Source organism: Hyperolius riggenbachi, chromosome 3 (assembly GCF_040937935.1).
Source record: "Hyperolius riggenbachi isolate aHypRig1 chromosome 3, aHypRig1.pri, whole genome shotgun sequence".
Taxonomy (NCBI): Eukaryota; Metazoa; Chordata; class Amphibia; order Anura; family Hyperoliidae; genus Hyperolius; species Hyperolius riggenbachi.
Window position 1 is genome coordinate 472,455,434 of NC_090648.1, and position 19,816 is coordinate 472,475,249.

Below are 19,816 nucleotides of genomic sequence, written 5' to 3' on the forward strand. Positions count from 1 at the left end.
GCAGAGCATAAGTGTCCTGGCTTCGGGGGATGGGCGAGCCAAGCGAAAGAGGAGGGGGCCTGACAAAAAAGTATATATGCAAGTGAGTGTGGCCTGAGAACAACATCCGTCCCAGTTAAAACAGCGCAGCAGTAAGGCCTCTTGCACACTACATGCAATTTAGATTTGCGATTTTACAGGATTCCAATTTTTAATCGGTACTGCATGCTGTGATTTTCTTTTTGTGTTGATAGCATCCCGGGAAAAATCGGAATCGCAAATCGGATTTGCAGTGTGCAAAAAAAAAAATAAAAAAATTGGTAGCAGAACAGCATTCAAACTGTTAAACACAGCACTTTCTTCTTCAGTGGGAAGCTTGTTTCCAAAGCAGAAGATGCAGAAGTGATTACATTATCTCGTTTAGGTTTCCTTATCGGCTACAATTAGTAAACATTCCTGGCAATGCTTCAGCTGAATACAAGCAGAAAGTGAAACAGAAGTCAGATTCTCACTGGATATAATATACAGATGCAGCAGCTATGCAATACAATGTGCTTTCAGAGCAGATACACTGTACATTGGGAACTTGTAATTTGTAAATGGACAATAATACTTGTGCACAAAAGCAAAATGATAACTGTATGCATAATAAAAAGTAGGGAAACCTGTTTTTATTTAATGTTAATCTCTAATAGCTTCGAGAGAAGGATTAAATGCCAAGGATCTGCACAGCAGCTCGACAAGTAACAATTTTTACAATGAAGTCAGCAATTACCTTTCACTTCAGAATTCCATTAAAGGATCCCCGAAGTGACATGCGACATGATGAGATAGACATGGGTAAGTACAGTGCCAAGGACACAAATAACTATGCTGTGTTCCTTTTTTTCTTTTTCTGTCTGAAAGAGTTAAATATCAGGTATTTAAGTGGCTGAAATTCCAACTATAAAACACTTTCCAAGCAGAAAATGGCTTCTGAGAGCAAGAAAGAGATAAAAAGGGGAATTTCTTTTCAGTGAGGGTCACACTGTAGTCATTCCTGTCTGAGTCAGGACTGAGTCAGCCACTTACATACCTGATATTTAACTCTTTCAGGCAGAGAAATAAAAAAAAAGGAACACAGCATAGTTGTTTTTGTGCTAGGCACTGTACATACACATGTCTATCTCATCATGTCACATGTCACTTTGGGTATTCTTTAACTATTTGACATTCCTGGACGTGAAACTCACGTCCAGGATGCCATGTGCGCTCCTGCGAGTTCCCGCGTGCACGCACGCTCCCGGCCCGCGGTTTGTTAGCCAGCGAATCAGTGAATCGGGCAACGGTGCCCGATCACTGATTCCTCTCCCCCGCAGAAAAAGCGACAGCTTCTCTCGGAAGCTGCGCTTTTTCTGCTTCCTGTGTTCCCCTACGTCGCTCTAAGCGTACGTGTTACGCTTAGAGTGACGTCACTGTAAACAAAATCATGGCTGCCATCTTGTGGCCAAAAAGTAAACTACATCTAAATGTTAAATAAAAATACACATATTTATAAAAAAAAAAAAAATTTCAATCCCACCCTCCCAAAAATACCATAACATAAAATGTTTAATAAAAAAAAACAAAAAAAAACAAAACACAAACAACAAATATTTACCTAAGGGTCTAAACTTTTCAAATATCTATGTAAAGATGAAATATTTCTATTTTTTTTTTTTATTATAAGCTTGTAAATAGTGATGAATGCAAAACGGTAAAAATGCACTTATTTCCAAATAAAATATTGTCGCCATACATTATGATAGGGACATAATTTAAACGGTGTAATAACCGGGACAAATGGGCAAATACGTGGGGTTTAATTATGGAGGCATGTATTATTTTAAAACTATAATTGCCGAAAAGTGAGAAATAATGATTTTTTTTCCGTTTTTTTCTTATTCTTCCTTTTAAAATGCATTTACAGTAAAGTGGCTCTTAGTAAAATGTACCCCCCAAAGAAAGCCTAATTGGTGGCGGAACAAACAAGATATAGATCAGTTCATTGTGATAAGTAGAAATAAAGTTATAGGCTAATGAATGGGAGGTGAACATTGCTCGGATGCATAAAGTGAAAAACGACTGAATGCGAACTGGTTAAAGGACCACTAAAGGAAAAAAAAATAAATAAAAAAAAAATAAATAAGCAGTTAAAAAAACAAATCTGAGAGAACTGACAGGTTTTGGACTTGTCCATCTCCTCATGAGGAATTCTTAGCGTTTTCTTTGTTTTAAAAAGCATTTCCTGCCGGGCATTTTCTAAGTCTAAAGGTGGGTACACACGTCAGATAAAAGTCTTTGGAAAATGAAAGATCACAGACCAATTTTACCCCCTTCCATGTAGTATGAGAGCCATACCCACACAGTCTATTCCAGTGTTTCCCAACCGCTGTTCCTGGAACGTTGCCTGGTGTGCCGTGCTCTTATCCCCCCCTCCCGCCCGTCCCCGCGGCCGCCGCTGTTATTACCTTAACAGCGGCCGCTCTCCCCTCTCCGGCGCGTGTATATTCAAGCAGCGTATCTCCGGCTGCTCTGTGTGATGCACTGATGCGGAAGGAGGCAGGGCTCGGTTACCATAGTAACGGCGATACATATCGCCGTTACAGGAAGCCGCTGCCCTCCTTTCTTCCGCATCAGTGCATCACACAGAGCAGCCGGAGATACGCTGCTTGAATATACACGCGCCGGAGAGGGGAGAGCGGCCGCTGTTAAGGTAATAACAGCGGCGGCCGCGGGGACGGGCGGGAGGCACTAAACTGGCTATACTGGGGCACTATTCTGGGGTACTATACTGGCTATCCTGGGGCACTAAACTGGCTATACTGGGGCACTATTCTGGCTATACTGGGGCACTATTCTGGCTATACTGGGGCACTATACTAGCTATACTGGGGGGCTATACTGGGGCACTATACTGGCTATACTGGGGCACTAAACTGGCTATACTGGGGCACTATTCTGGGGCACTATACTAGCTATACTGGGGCACAATACTGGCTATACTGGGGGGCTATACTGGGGTACTATACTGGCTATACTGGGGCACTATACTGGCTATACTGGGGCACTATACTAGCTATACTGGGGGGCTATACTGGGGCACTATACTGGGGCACTATACTGGGGCACTATACTAGCTATACTGGGGCACTATACTAGCTATACTGGGGCACAATACTGGCTATACTGGGGGGCTATACTGGGGTACTATACTGGCTATACTGGGGCACTATACTGGCTATACTGGGGCACTATACTGGGGCACTAAACTGGCTATACTGGGGCACTATTCTGGGGCACTATACTAGCTATACTGGGGCACAATACTGGCTATACTGGGGGGCTATACTGGGGTACTATACTGGCTATACTGGGGCACTATACTGGCTATACTGGGGCACTATACTGAGGCAACTAAACTCCCTACACTGGGGCAACTATGCCAGCTATGCAGCCGCAACCCAGCCCCCCCCCCATAGCGGCACTGTCCACTAGGTCGCGCAAACAACCGGGGGCCGCATCGCCCCCACCGCGCGCGCGCCGTTCCCCGGAGAAAAATTTGGTCAGACAGTGTTCCCCGGGCCGGAAAAGGTTGGGAAACACTGGTCTATTCTATAGAGCTGAACTCTCCATCAGATAAAAATCTTTGCAAGATGCTGCACACACAGATGCTGTACAGACACAAAAGATCAGTATCTGCAAAAGATCTGTTCCTGCAAAAGATCCGTTCCTGCAAACCGCATTCATAGTCTATGAGATCTGCAGATCCCATACACACCTTGTTTCACGGACAATTATCTGTAGACCAGATCCACCAGGTTGGATCTTCAGATCAGTAGATAATGGTCTGATCTGCAGATGAATGTCCATTAACCACTTGAGGACCACAGTCTTTCTACCCCTTAAGGACCAGAGCCTTTTTCTCCATTCAGACCACTGCAGCTTTCACGGTTTATTGCTCGGTCATACAACCTACCACCTAAATGAATTTTACCTCCTTTCTTCTCACTAATACAGCTTTCTTTTGGTGCTATTTGATTGCTGCTGCGAGTTTTACTTTTTATTATATTCATCAAAAAAGACATGAATTTTGTCAAAAAAATGACTAACTTTCTGTGCTGACATTTTTCAAATAAAGTAAAATTTCCTATACATTTGAGCGCGAAAGTTATTCTGCTACATGTCTTTGATAAAAAAAAAAAAAAAAAAAAACCATTCAGTGTATATTTATTGGATTGGGTAAAAGTTATAGCGTTTACAAACTATGGTGCCAAAAGTGAATTTTCCCATTTTCAAGCATCTCTGACTTTTCTGCCCACCTGTCAGGTTTCATGAGGTGCTAAAATTCCAGGATAGTATAAATACCCCCCAAATGACCCCATTTTGGAAAGAAGACATCCCAAAGTATTCACTGAGAGGCATGGTGAGTTCATAGAAGATTTTATTTTTTGTCACAAGTTAGCGGAAAATGGACACTTTGTGACAAAAAAAAAAAAAAAAAAAAAAAAAAAAATTTCCATTTCTTCTGACTTGCGACAAAAAAAAAAAAAAAATGAAATCTGCCACGGACTCACCATGCCCCTCTCTGAATACCTTGAAGGGTCTACTTTCCAAAATGGGGTCATTTGTGGGGAGTGTTTACTGTCCTGACATTTTGGGGGGTGCTAAATTGTAAGCACCCCTGTAAAGCCTAAAGGTGCTCATTGGACTTTGGGCCCCTTAGCGCAGTTAGGCTGCAAAAAAGTGCCACACATGTGGTATTGCCGTACTCAGGAGAAGTAGTGTAATGTGTTTTAGGGTGTATTTTTACACATACCCATGCTGGGTGGGAGAAAGATCTCTGTAAATGACAATTTTTTTATTTTTTTACACACAATTGTCCATTTACAGAGATATTTCACCCACTCAGCATGGGTATGTGTAAAAATACACCCCAAAACACATTATACTACTTCTCCTGAGTACGGCGATACCACATGTGTGGCACTTTTTTGCACCCTAACTGCGCTAAGGGGCCCAAAGTCCAATGAGTACCTTTAGGATTTCACAGGTCATTTTTGTTTCAAGACTACTCCTCACGGTTTAGGGCCCCTAAAATGCCAGGGCAGTATAGGAACCCCACAAGTGACCCCATTTTAGAAAGAAGACACCCCAAGGTATTCCGTTAGGTGTATGGCGAGGTCATAGAACATTTTATTTTTTGTCACAAGTTAGTGAAAAATGACACTTTGTGAAAAAAACCCAATAAAAATCAATTTCCGCTAACTTTTGACAAAAAATAAAATCTTCTATGAACTCGTCATACACCTAACATAATACCTTGGGGTGTCTTTCTAAAATGGGGTCACTTGTGGGGTTCCTATACCGCCCTGGCATTTTACGGGCCCAAAACCGTGAGTAGTCTGGAAACCAAATGTCTCAAAATGACTGTTCAGGGGTATAAGCATCTGCAAATTTTGATGACAGGTGGTCTATGAGGGGCCGAATTTTGTGGAACCGGTCATAAGCAGGGTGGCCTTTTAGATGACAGGTTGTATTGGGCCTGATCTGATGGATAGGAGTGCTAGGGGAGTGACAGGAGGTGATTGATGGGTGTCTCAGGGGGTGGTTAGAGGGGAAAATAGATGCAATCAATGCACTGGGGAGGTGATCGGAAGGGGGTCTGAGGGGGATCTGAGGGTTTGGCCGAGTGATCAGGAGCCCACACGGGGCAAATTAGGGCCTGATCTGATGGGTAGGTGTGCTAGGGGGTGACAGGTAGTGACAGGAGGTGATTGATGGGTGTCTCAAGGTGTGATTAGTGGGGGGGAATAGATGCAAGTAATGCACTGGCGAGGTGATCAGTGCTGGGGTCTGAGGGTGTGGGCGGGTGATTGGGTGCCCTAGGGGCAGATGGGGGTCTAATCTGATGGGTAGCAGTGACAGGGGGTGATTGATGGGTAATTAGTGGGTGTTTAGAGGAGAGAACAGATGCAATGCACTTGGGAGGTGATCTGACTGCGGGTCTGCAGGCGATCGGATGGTGTGGGTGGGTGATCAGATTGCCCGCAAGGGGCAGGTTAGGGACTGATTGATGGGTGGCAGTGACAGGGGGTGATTGATGGGTGGCAGTGACAGGGGCTGATTGATGGGTGGCAGTGACAGGGGGTGATTGATGGTTGATTGATGGGTGATTGACAGGTGATCAGGGGGGACAGATGCATACAGTACACAGGGGGTGGGGGGTCTGGGGAGAATCTGAGGAGTGGGGGGGGGGGGTGATCAGGAGGGGGCAGGGGGGGGGGGTTAAAAAAAAATAGCGTTGACAGATAGTGACAGGGAGTGATTGATGGGTTATTAGGGGGGGTGATTGGGTGCAAACAGTGGTCTGGGGGGTGGGCAGGGGGGGTCTGAGGGGTGCTGTGGGCGATCAGGGGGCGGCAGATCAGTGTGTTTGGGTGCAGACTAGGGTGGCTGCAGCCTGCCCTGGTGGTCCCTCGGACACTGGGACCACCAGGGCAGGAGGCAGCTTGTATAATACACTTTGTATACATTACAAAGTGTATTATACACTTTGTAGCGGCGATCGCGGGGTTAACATCCCGCCGGCGCTTCCGTATGGCCGGCGGGATGTTACGGCGGGTGGGCGGAGCCACTTGCCAGGGGAAGCGCCCGTCATCAATGATGCGATCGCTCCCCCGGCATGTAAATAGGACGCAACGCCCTAAGGCGTATTGCGGTCCTTTAGCTATCCACTTTGCCGCCGCCCATGGGCTGTGGGCGGTCGGCAAGTGGTTAAACAAGGTGTGTATGGGATCTGCAGATCCCATAGACTATGAATGCAATTTGCAGGAATGGATCTTTTGCAGGGATTGATCTTTTGCAGATACTGATCTTTTGTGTCTGTACAGCATCTGTGTGTGCAGCATCTTGCAAAGATTTCTATCTGATGGGGAGTTCAGCTCCATAGAATAGACTGTGTAGAGTATGGCTCTCATACTACATGAAAGGGGGTAAAATTGGTCTGTGATCTTTCATTTTCCAAAGACTTATCTGACGTGTGTACGCACCTTAAGGCTGCATTCTATGCGAATTTCCATGCGAATTCGCATGGATGACGATGTATGCGACTAACCATGGCAGTGCTGGTGTGCTTTTCCATTGTTTCTATGCGAATTCGCATGAAAATTCGCATACCAAAACCTCATGCAAATTTCTTATTAAATACATTGTATGCGATTCGCATAGCAGTATGCAGTATGCGAATTCTGATGGCTCTGCCATGCGTATTTTTTCTGCACAGAAAAACGCAAAGGAATCCTGACAAGTGGAAACAGTCCCATTCACTTGTATTGCTATGCGAATTTGCATGCGAAAAACGCATGCGAATTCGCGATCGTGGAAATGGGCCCTAACTGCCAAAATAGTAAGATACCAGCCAGCCTCCTTAATCACATGCACAACATTTTAACAGTTAGAAAACCCTCAGAATCCCCCTTGAGGGGATGAACTAGTCCAGAACCTGTCTGTTTTTAACTGCTAACTTTTTATGCTGTAGTGGTCCTAGCCTTGTAAACACATTGAATTTAGCCGAGGCAACCAATAATGACCACTTCTAACAAATCTTTAGAGTGTATAGTGTCCCCTGACACCCAACTTCAGTCCCCCGCATTGGTAAGCAATCCAGCAGATCAACTCAGCCGAGGGTATGGTTCTCCCTACTCATCAACTGCTCTATTCTACCCCACCACACATAGCAACAGAATGCGTCGCTAGCCTACAGGCTAGCAATGTGTCCGTATAGACTCAACTTCAACCTGTCACCCAAGGGATCAAGTCCTAATCCGTACCAGGTAATAGACCTTGTGTGCTGAAATCTCGATTCATACAACTCTACAAATATAGCAAACACCATGCTACAGCCTTCCCACCTGCCCAAGTGTGAGCTGGGATAGAGAGGACATGAGGATGGCAAGGGAGCAAGCGTTCCATAATCACATGACTGTCAGCCAGAATGAAGCCACTCATACCTCATAGAACAGGTTGGGTCTGTTGAAGGATGCAGTGAAGGTGAGGGCTTTCTGGACACACAGAATTTTCTGGGCATCCTTCAATACGTGGCTGGTAGCTGTGGCTGTCAAGCCAATCAGAGGTGTGTTGGGGAATTGTCTCTTCAGGATTCCCAGCAACTTGTAATCTAGTGGAAATGGGGGGGGGGGGGGGGGGGGGAAGAATACACAGTATTACCAGATTTGCAAAGCTGCTTGGTAGAGACAGCAAGCAACAACAAACCTGTGCAGAGGAAACTCCTCTATACTCATATATAACATAATATTATAATAACACTATACTTTGCAGTAAAGAAAAAAATAACTGCAACAAAAAAGAAAAAAGTTTAGAGTTTCTTAGAACACAGTGTTTTATTCTAATATCTGCCTTCTCATAGTGGCTGATGGATGCAAATCCTTACCAGGCCGGAAGTCATGACCCCACTGACTGCAGCAGTGGACCTCATCCACGGCTATTCTCGCCAGCTGCCCAGCATGGTACGCCTTCTCCAGCCGTGACATGAAGAGCTTGCTCTTGGCGATCTTCTCTGGAGTGACGTAGATGAGTTTCAGCTGTGAGCGGCGGTCGATCATCTCGCCATGGACCCATTTCACATGATCCTGGAGCGGATGTACAGAGGATATAATGGGTCACTCACACCACCAACACACGAATCACTCAATAGGGCAGGGCAATCAATCACATAGGTTGCAGCTGAAGGGTGTGATGAAAAAAAAACTGTGCTGTCAGAAACAAAACCTTTCTCGTATGGACAGTAACCAGAAGTAAAATACTGGAGATGAGGTTTGGTGAAACCACCTCATTTGTATCAACGGCATACATACTCTTACATACTGTCTGTATTGGCGGTACATACTCATGGCTGGATCACACTGCAAGAACTTTTTAAGCACTAGTCAGGGTCTGATTTACCATAAGGCACGTGCCTACATGCACCTCATGATGGAAAGGCGGCTCATTCCCCTACCCAAGTGCAGGAGGGAGGCCTTATCTATGCAGAGTCCCGAGCGGAGTGTAAATGAGATGTTACTCACCCGGGTCTTCATATTCCACTGACCAGATCTCCCTTCAGTCAGGGGGCACCTCTAGCTACCTAATACTTGAGGGCACCTTTAGCTACTTAGTATAAAGGTAGCCAGAGCTATCCTCTGCATTAAGGGGTACCTGTAGGTACTGTACATATGACAGACAAGGAAGTAAGGGAGAAGTGACAGCTGGGACAGTCAGCACACTTGCGGTGCGGTTCAGCGGGTGTTTGTGGGTTCATGAAGGGCGAAGTCTAGGGTGCCTTGACATCTGTGCCTATAGGCTCCAGGGATGTAAATCCAGTCCTGGCACTAGTAATTTGAAAAGTTCTTGCTAATGCAATGCTATGGAGTATTTTTTTCAAAATCACTGGCAATGTGGGAATTGGGATAGTTACCACGGTGCGATCAGGTAAATGCAAAGAAGCCCTGTAGATCCACCATAAAAAGTTCAAAAGACAAAAGCTCTGAGATGAATGCAGTAGTGCCCAACCAGTGCGTGTGTCCCCTTTAAGGTGCTGTGTTCCAGGGAGTGTAGCCAATATCCAATTAGGGATGGTGTGATGACAGCAGCGCCATATTGATACATGACTACAGGAAGGTTTATTTGATACCACGTTTCTCAGAGGAACACCCTCCATTTCTTCATGTTATTTACAAAGCAAGTCGTCGTCATTCAGATAAACCATCCTGTAGTGTATACAGCCTCCCGCTGTACTTCTTCCCTATACTTCTGCGTTGTCTAGCAACATCCTGATGCTCTTTCCACATACAGAGCGGGCAGGGGTGCCGCTCCCCTGCTCACTTGGCCCTGGAAGAGAGATGGCAATCTGGCCCTTCTGTTCCCTCGACAAAGGGGATCCCCTGGATCCCCCAAATGGTCGTTGGTCTTTGTAAATGGACTATGGGCATTATTGGTGAATAAACAGGTTTTATTTTAAAAGAGTGTGCGGATTTGTTTGATAGCTGACACTGCTCCAGCACCTCAGGAATGGTGTGCGACTCCTCTGCTATTGCTGTAGATGAGAGGTAAATCACACATCAAGTATGGGATACCCACCTTACTGCTTGAAGCATTCAGGGAAGTGGCGGACACCCCCAAACGCTCCAGAACCATTAGTTGATCCTCCATTAGAGACACCAGAGGACAAACCACCAATGTGAAGCCTGGAATGAAGGAAGAGGAGTTATGAGGACTCTGATAGGATAGTGGAGCCTGGATACTGCAATTCAAAGTAATGAGGGGCGGAGTAATTGCCCGAGCCTACACAACTTTCATCCTGTCCTACTTTACTTTGAAGACCAAGCACGTCAAAGCAACCCAGCATGTGAACAGTAGCCTCTGCTCAATGATGCCAAAGTGCTCTTCGATATAAATTTTACAGCTATGAGGAAATCCAGCCACAATTTACGCCTAGCTGCAGCACAACGTCTTGTCTCAATACCTTATCTGTATGCCCATTGCCCTGCCAGCACCATGATCAGCATAGTAGGTCTAACTCAAAGTCTGGCATCAGCTGTAATTGCAGCTTCAAAAAACTACTGCAGACACATCACTGGTTGCAGCAACTAAACTAACTGCACTGAAGTTTTCCATTTTTCTGCAAATCCCTGTGTTGTGACACAGTTTTAACTAACTGAATGCACAGCCAGTTCATGAACTCCACTGTCGCTTCATGATGCCACCCTCAGATTTCTTCCCCAGCAATGCAGCAGCCTACTGCATTCTCCTGGTGTTTTGCACTGATTAAAGGGACTCCGAGCAGTGCAGAAACTATGGAAAGATGCATATCATTTTAAAGCTCTCTTTCTCCTCTTTCCAATGATATATAAAACCGCCGCCCTACGCCTTTTAATTTTCGCAATTGAAATTGCTGCTGCCGCGATTTTAATCACGAAAATAGAGAAAACTAAAAGGCGTAGGGCGACGATTTAGGTGTCACCAGAAAGAGGAGAAAGAGAGCTTTAAAATGATATCCATCTTTCCATAGTTACATTGTATTACACAGGGCGACTTTTTCTCAAAGTCAGCAGCTGCATTCAGCAGAATGGAACTGCTGACTTTAGGAAAAAGTCGCCCTGTGTAATACAATGTAACTATGGAAAGATGGATATCATTTTAAAGCTCTCTTTCTCCTCTTTCTGGTGACACCTAAATCGTCGCCCTACGTCTTTTAGTTTTCTCTATTTTAGATTTTTTTTTTTTTAAATAGCGAAAACTAAAAAGGCGTAGGGTGGCGGTTTATATATCATTGGAAAGAGGAGAAAGAGCTTTAAAATGATATGCATCTTTCCATAGTTTCTGCACTGTTTGGAGTCCCTTTAAGACCTGTGCCAATTATTATTATTTTTTTTTATAACTGAATCTAACCTTTTCATAAAAATGTCCTTTGTGACAAAGTGGATGCGCTTTGAGTCCTATGGGAGAAAAGCGCTTTACAAATGTTATTGTATTATTGTATTGTACCTTCATCGATTAAAGGGTAGGACATTAATAGGGAGGTGTTTTGGGGTACAACACCAGATAGTGCCCTTGAGTTGCAAAAATATGTGCCTAATGGTGCCCATACACGGTACAATAAAAACTTTAGATTTTCCAGTTTATTCGACCAAAATGATGGAATGAAAGTCAAAAATATTTTTTTCCTATCAAGGTGCAGGTACAAGTATTTCTCTTCATCGCTGGCAAATGGCTCTGAGACTCTGCGCTCAGGGACAAGATCTATTATGGGGATTCTACAAATGCTGTCACCGTCATCGGAACAACCGCTTCCATTCATTCTAATGGAGAAGCCGTTAATCACTTCTCAAAAACGCGGTGACTGAAGGCCGTTCATTTCGCCAATGTCAAATGCTTTTCTGCTACCAAGCAGAAAATTGTATTGCATCATTTCCCATCGGTTCATCATCGCATTGTGTTTTGAGCCCCTAGGGCAGCCTTATCAGCCTTCCAAAAAGTATTTGCAGGGTTCCTCCAGTTTTAATCTCAAGGAACCCTTCTCTTTATTTTGGAGGAGGCATGGACTCTAAAAGTAGGTGTGGCTGATTATTTCACTACCGCCTATTACAGTGCCCCTCATACGGTCTCCTTATTCTAGTGCATTGTAATAATGTGCTCATTATTATTCTGACTCCCAATTTAGTGCCTCTTTTTACAGTACCCCCTATTATATTGTGCTCTATCATATTTCCCCCACGATGGGGGAAAATACCAAGGAACCCCTGCAGAGTACTCAAGGAACCCTGGGGTTTCAGGGAACCCCGGTTGAGAAAGCCTGTCCTAGGGGGACACGGGACCGTGAATGCAGCCTGCGCTAAAAACTACATGCAGCATCCCAGAAAAAACAATGGACTGTGGAGATTTTGTAACCATTGGTAATCACACTGATATGAATGCTTCCATTCACCTCAATGCAGGACACAATGAATCCCAGCGGTAAACGACTTGCACAGACGCTGGCAGCGATCTATGTGAACTGGCTCTTAGTGTACAGTAACGCCTTCATGAAATCACACAGCAGACTCCGCCCTCTCAGCCACCCTGGCAGGCCGTCACCACAAGACTCACCCTTGGAGCAGACCGCAGGCAGCTGGTAACACAGACTTTTCCCACCTCCAGTCGGCATGATGAGAAAGAGGTCTCTCCCGGCCATCGTGGCATTTATGGTCTCCAGCTGTAAATTCCGGAAGGTGTCCAGCTTGAAGGAGTTGCCCAGCTCTTCTCTCACCTTCTGTGACCAGGCAAAATCTGACAAGAAACATTTTGAATTAAAGAGAACAGATCTCCAAGAACAAAAAAAAACAAAACAAAAAAAGAAACAAACAAACAAACAAACAAACAACTACCCTCAGGCCTCAATGTATGTAGGCAATGTCATAAACACAAGTACTAACTAACTCATGGAGAAGCGTGTGATCAGTTTGATCAGGTGATAGATTTGTAAGGCTCCGATTTGCCGGTCATAATCATATGTTAAACCGGGAAGTCATCACAGCAAATCAGAGCCTTACAAATTTTATCAGGTGATCACATGCTTCTCCATGAGTTCTAAGCATTGCCATCCCTAGTGCTCACCTGAGCAAACAAATCACGTTTGCTTATAAGGTACAGGGATGGAGAGGGGACAAAAAGCTGCAAGCAGTCTTGGCAAATGCAGATTGTCTTGGTAAAGAAACACCATAATAAAATAACAGACTGCTCCAACCTATAACTCTCTATCCCCTCTTTCCCATGATTCTGGCTGGAATTCACCAGTTTCATCCAAAACTCAACACACTACCTGATGAGCAAAACACAGACTGGATAGCAGACCATTCTTATCCCATTAGCAGATTCAATAGGGTTATTTCGTTTGCGATAAGTGCACTGCTTTTGACCTCTGTCTGAAGAACTTCTTGTGCTGTAAATTCTTGGAATGCTTTGATCGCTCTCTACTAAAAGATAATATAGAAACAAAGCAGAAGGCCTCTTATTGTCTCACACTGCCCCTTAGTAACAACTGGCCATAAATACACATTACAGCAGTACTAATTAGAAGCAGGGAAATGTAACAAATAAAGACATAAAAAAATGTGCTAAAATAAATTAGCCTGGAGCACTTGAAAGCCTTTAAATACATTGGCTGCTAAAAGGAAGCCATAATACTGTACTGTCTTCAGGTCCTGCAATCTGCGGCTTCTGCATGAACTGGGATACTCAGTTAGTCCCAGCATTCTAGTTTATGCTACACGCAATGGAGCGAATCTGAAAACAAGATGCACAGACAGACACTACCATCTCCCCACAGCGAGTAGTTAGTGGTGTGAAATCACCTTCTTTCTTCCAGTCCTCTGTGGGTTGTGACCCTGCGCTGCTTTCAGCCTCAGCATCCTCCGTCAGGCTCTGGATCTTCTTCTTCAGCAAGCCCTTCTTATGGTTCAGCTCCTGCTGTCTCTCCAGCAGCTCCTGAATCTGGATCTCAATGGCCGACAGCTCTGTGGTGACCTCCTCCAACTCTGCCACCAGTGCTGCAACAAAGTACAGAGAAGCACTGAGCAAAGGGGACTCTGGAGGCAGCCAGCACTACAGGTCTAAAGTATGCATGCTAGACAAGACGCAGAACATTTATATTGCGCTTTTCTCCTGTGCCACAAGGGCGTGCTCAGTAGGCATTAGCAGTGTTAGGGAGTCTAGCCCAAGGTCTCCTCACTGAACAGGTGCTGGCTCAATGATAAAGGAAGAGCCGGGATTTGAACCCAGGTCTCCTGTGTCAGAGGCCAAGCCCTAGAACCCGAGGTGGGATTTACTTATGCTAGTGGGGCACAGAGGCTGGTTGTGCACACGAACACCAGCCTCTGTTGCCCCATGGTGTGCCTCCAGGACCCCCCTGCGCGCCACTATCCAGCCACTGCTTACACTATATCCAGCATACAACTGGAAACATGGACTGTGGCAAGCTCGGTTTGCCACATGTGCCCTTGCCTACTTCTAAACATCCCGTTTTTGACTGCCTGGCTACAGAGTCACCCAACACAACTGAAAAAAAAAAAAATCTGGAGAGAACACTGAACTTTATACTGCTAGGGGATCAGAAACTTCTAACAAAGACAGTTATTTGATATAAAGAACAGCAGTTGACCATAATGGTAAGGTGACTTGGTGGATTATTGCCCCGGTAGCCCTGTAGAGAGCCGGTTCTCTAAGAGGACTCTACATACCTGAAAGTTCATCAGATGCCATCTTGTCCGCTGTGTTGCTGTAAGGAATGCAGAAGAGAAAAAGGTCAGTTCAACATGCATTTACCTGTATAAATACTGAAACATTCTATAAATAATAATAATAATAATAATAATAATAATATATAAAAATACCGGGCAGAAAAACAGAAGCAGACTGCATGGAAAGTTGGAAACAGACTAGGTTTTGTTACAGATAACAGTTGGACAAAGACTAACGTAATGTTCAACTTCAATCAGTTTACGTCTGGCTGGACAGCAGGATAAATTTCAAAGCTCCAGGCAGGGAGATTTCCTATACTAGTGATTAAAGCGGATCCGAGATGAAACACTAACTATAACAAGTAACTTGTCTATATATCTTATCTAAAGTTTAGATAGTTTACACAGCATATCTAGCTGCAAAAGTTTAAAAAGTGTATGATTATTTATTCCTGTGATACAATGGGGGCAGCCATGTTCTTTTTGTCATATTGTCACAGGCTAAGAGCTGGAGATGGTATCAGATTTCTTGTGTGTAAATTCAGTCCCCTCTCCTCCTCCCTCCTCCCCTCTGCCTTTGAAATCAATGGCTAGTAACACCTCCCCCTCCTCCTGCCCAGACTGAACTCCTGTAAGCCCTTGCTATTGTCTGAAAGTGCCTTGGCACTCTGAGACCTGTAGGCGTGGCTTTTTTAGTTTATAGGGAATTAAACTATTAAAACAAAAACAAAAAAGTATTTGGCTTGAGGAATGCCCTATAAACTATAGGAAAGGGACACAATTATGCAATGAGTAAAAGTTCATCTCGGATCCACTTTAAGGCTGCTGGGAGCAAGAATACAAACCTGCCCCCAGCTCGGAGTACCGGGGAAACTAGTAATAATGAAGGAACACACCCCTCCACCAGCTCCAAGTACCAGGATGCTGGTGACAGCACAAACAATCCTTACTCCAGAGATCGTGGTAACAATACAAGAACCCAACCCTAAGGCCCCGTTCACACTGCACGCATTTCCAGCCGCATTTTGGAAACTCATGCAGGGGGCAGACACGCACGACATCAGACATTGCATAGAGTGCACTGTCTGATGTTCACACTGCATGCGTTCCGGACCTGTGCGGTCCAGGAACGCATGCTGCACGCATTTTTTTGTAAAAACGCATGGCTGTCCCATTCACTTTTCAGTGATGGGATCAGCCCCCCCCCCCCCCCCCCCCCCCCCAGCTTAGAGAAGAGTTTTGGTAAATGGCTGGTGGACTCTGAATTGCGTCTGAGCCAGGTGATGCAGGGGGACTCAATTGCCTCTTTAGATACTCTCCGCCATGAACGAGGGGAATTTCCAATGGATTTTTGGAGATGGAGGCAGTTGGCTCACTTCGTAGCCTCTCTGGCCAGGCCAATAAGGACGACAAATCAAAGTCACAAATTTGAAATCTTGGTTAATAGTAAAATCAAAATTAAACATGGTATTTCTGTATTATATAGACGGTTGATAAACTCTGTGTACCCAGACATCCCTAAATATGTGGCAGAATGGGAGAATTGGGGATACCCGGCTCAGATATGCAAAAGACTGCAGCCTTAGAATTGGCACATACATCCTCTTTTGGATCACCTATCCAAGAAATCAACTTCAAGCTGCTTGCTCGGTGGTATATGACCCCGGACAAGATACATAAGATATATTCAGAAAGTTCGGATGAATGTTGGAGAGGCTGTGGGGGTTTGGGAACACACTTCATATATGGTGGACTTGCCCAAAAATCACGGCTTTCTGGGATGCTATTCTTGAGGTGATGGAATTAATTGTGGGAGAAACAATCTCGAGGGATCCTTGGTTTATCCTATTACATGGTATTAAAACAGGGGTAAAGAGCTATAAAAAGTCGGTTATACCGTCATTACTTAATGCAGCTAAGAGTCTAGTACCCAGATATTGGAAGTCGCATACAGTCCCTACAGTAAAGGAGTGGTGTGAGGTAGTAAATAGACTGTCGACATTTGATGAATTACATTTCCTAAAACTGAATAAGCCAGATATATATTATGCAAAATGGAGAAAGTGGCTAGAGTTTAAGGAAAATGAAAGATACACAGAATTTTTTTAGTATCAAGAATGATAAGAATAATTAATCCATTTTCTCTATATGATGTATTAAACATTTAGTCAACTCTCCCTGGCAGATAGATGAATAAAGATAATCAATGCTTGGTTTATGGAGCATGGGAAATGGATATACCACCTCGGGGGATAAGACAGGAAATAATAAGTGATCTGTATTCTAAAGTATTAAAATCAAAATAATGGAGAAGGAAGGAATTATTGTGAATAGAAAATAGGCTGTTTTGTATAGTTCAACTTATAGTATATAATGGCCATTGTAAACCATTGTATTTGTAAGTCGGATGGAGCTTATATATAACTTGAACTGTGGTATTTTTAATGTAAATTTTGTAGACATAAATGAAAAGATATAAATATATTAAAAAAGAAAAAAAAAAAAAGAAAAAAAGAAACCCAACCCTTACCCCAGCTCTAAGCACCAGAGATACTGGTAACAATACAGGAGCCCAACCCTTACCCCAGCTCTAAGTACCAGAGATACTGGTAACAATACAGGAGCCCAACCCTTACCCCAGCTCTAAGTACCAGAGATACTGGTAACAATACAGGAGCCCAACCCTTACCCCAGCTCTAAGTACCAGAGATACTGGTAACAATACAGGAGCCCAACCCTTACCCCAGCTCTAAGTACCAGAGATACTGGTAACAATACAGGAGCCCAACCCTTACCCCAGCTCTAAGTACCAGAGATACTGGTAACAATACAGGAGCCCAACCCTTACCCCAGCTCTAAGCACCAGAGATACTGGTAACAATACAGGAGCCCAACCCTTACCCCAGCTCTAAGCACCAGAGATACTGGTAACAATACAGGAGCCCAACCCTTACCCCAGCTCTAAGCACCAGAGATACTGGTAACAATACAGGAGCCCAACCCTTACCCCAGCTCTAAGCACCAGAGATACTGGTAACAATACAGGAGCCCAACCCTTACCCCAGCTCTAAGCACCAGAGATACTGGTAACAATACAGGAGCCCAACCCTTACCCCAGCTCTAAGTACCAGAGATACTGGTAACAATACAGGAGCCCAACCCTTACCCCAGCTCTAAGTACCAGAGATACTGGTAACAATACAGGAGCCCAACCCTTACCCCAGCTCTAAGTACCAGAGATACTGGTAACAATACAGGAGCCCAACCCTTACCCCAGCTCTAAGTACCAGAGATACTGGTAACAATACAGGAGCCCAACCCTTACCCCAGCTCTAAGTACCAGAGATACTGGTAACAATACAGGAGCCCAACCCTTACCCCAGCTCTAAGTACCAGAGATACTGGTAACAATACAGGAGCCCAACCCTTACCCCAGCTCTAAGTACCAGAGATACTGGTAACAATACAGGAGCCCAACCCTTACCCCTGCTCTAAGTACCAGAGATACTGGTAACAATACAGGAGCCCAACCCTTACCCCTGCTCTAAGCACCAGATATACTGGTAACTAGGGCTGCACGGTTTTTTGGTTTAAAACCGAAACCGCGGTTCGTGGCAAGACGATCTGCTGATCGTCAGTACCTTCGGTTTTTCGGTCCGCTGTCTGTGATACTTTGCTTCTGGCCCCGCTGTGCGCGGATTGGCCAGAAGCAGTGAATATGTATGAGTGTTAATGAGCGGGGGGGGGGGGGGGGGGGAGGGGAGGAGGGACGGATCCACTCGAGCAAGCGGCCGGGCACATACAGCATTACCAATCACTGGCTAGCGATGGAATGACGGCAGCAGTAGGCGGAACTGTATGCTTTGTACAGCTCCGCCTACCACTGCCGTCATTCCATCGCTAGCCAGTGATTGGTAATGCTGTATGTGCCCGGCCGCTCGCTCGAGTGGATCCGCCCCCCGCTCATTACCACTCATACATATTCACTGCTTCTGGCCAATCCGCGCACAGCGGGGCCAGAAGCAAGTTACAGACAGCGGACCGGGTAGTGCGGACCGGATTGGCCAGAAGCAGTGAATATGTATGAGTGTTAATGAGCGGCCGGGCACATACAGCAGCATTACCAATCACTGGCTAGCGATGGAATGACGGCAGCGGTAGGCGGAACTGTATGCTCTGTACAGCTCCGCCTACCACTGCAGTCATTCCATCGCTAGCCAGTGATTGGTAATGCTGTATGTGCCCGCCGCTCGAGTGGATCGGCCCCCCCGCTCATTAACACTCATACATATTCACTGCTTCTGGCCAATCCGCGCACAGCGGGGCCAGAAGCAAAGTATTACAGTCAGCGGACCGGGCAGTGCGCCCCCCCCCCCCCCCCCCCAGCATTTGGAAGAGAAAAAAAAATTCGGGGAAAAATCTAAATTGCAATTTCTGAGAGAAAAATCGCAATTTTGATTTTTCCCTAAAATCGTGCAGCCCTACTGGTAACCCCACAGGAACCCAACCCTTACCCCAGCTCTAAGTAATAATAATAATAATAATAATAATAATAATAATAATAATAATTCCCTTTTTTGTATAGCGCTTTTCTCCTGTCGGACTCACAACGTTTGCGAGGCAGCCACTAGAGCACACTCAGTAGGCAGTAGCAGTGTTAGGGAGTCTCGCCCAAAGAGCTCTTTACTGAATTACTGGCTTACTGAACAGGAAGAGCCGAGATTTGAACCCAGGTCTCCTGTGTCAGAGGCAGAGCCCTTAACCATTACACCACCAGAGATACTGGTAACACCACAGGAACCTAACCCTTATCCCAGCTCTAAGTACCAGAGATCCTGGTAACAATATAGGAACCCAACCCTTACCCCAGCTCTAAGTACCAGAGATCCTGGTAACAATATAGGAACCTAACCCTTACCCCAGCTCTAAGTACCAGAGATACTGGTAACACCACAGGAACCTAACCCTTATCCCAGCTCTAAGTACCAGAGATCCTGGTAACAATACAGAATCCCAACCCTTACCCCAGCTCTAAGTACCAGAGA

At 45.1% G+C, this 19,816-nt stretch overlaps 1 protein-coding gene across 3 annotated transcripts in view; it reads right to left on the reverse strand.

Moving 5' to 3' along the window:
• Window positions 1–19,816, reverse strand: part of RECQL (RecQ like helicase) — a 50,313-nt gene that overhangs the window by 27,388 nt on the left and 3,109 nt on the right. For all 3 annotated transcript variants that reach the window (XM_068278036.1, XM_068278037.1, XM_068278038.1), the window contains exons 2-7: window positions 14,772–14,809; window positions 13,887–14,081; window positions 12,643–12,822; window positions 10,135–10,241; window positions 8,450–8,648; window positions 8,010–8,176 (exon numbers count right to left, since the gene is read on the reverse strand). In XM_068278036.1, coding sequence (XP_068134137.1) covers window positions 8,010–8,176; window positions 8,450–8,648; window positions 10,135–10,241; window positions 12,643–12,822; window positions 13,887–14,081; window positions 14,772–14,809 — 886 coding nt within the window. The remainder of the gene's footprint in view (window positions 1–8,009; window positions 8,177–8,449; window positions 8,649–10,134; window positions 10,242–12,642; window positions 12,823–13,886; window positions 14,082–14,771; window positions 14,810–19,816) is intronic.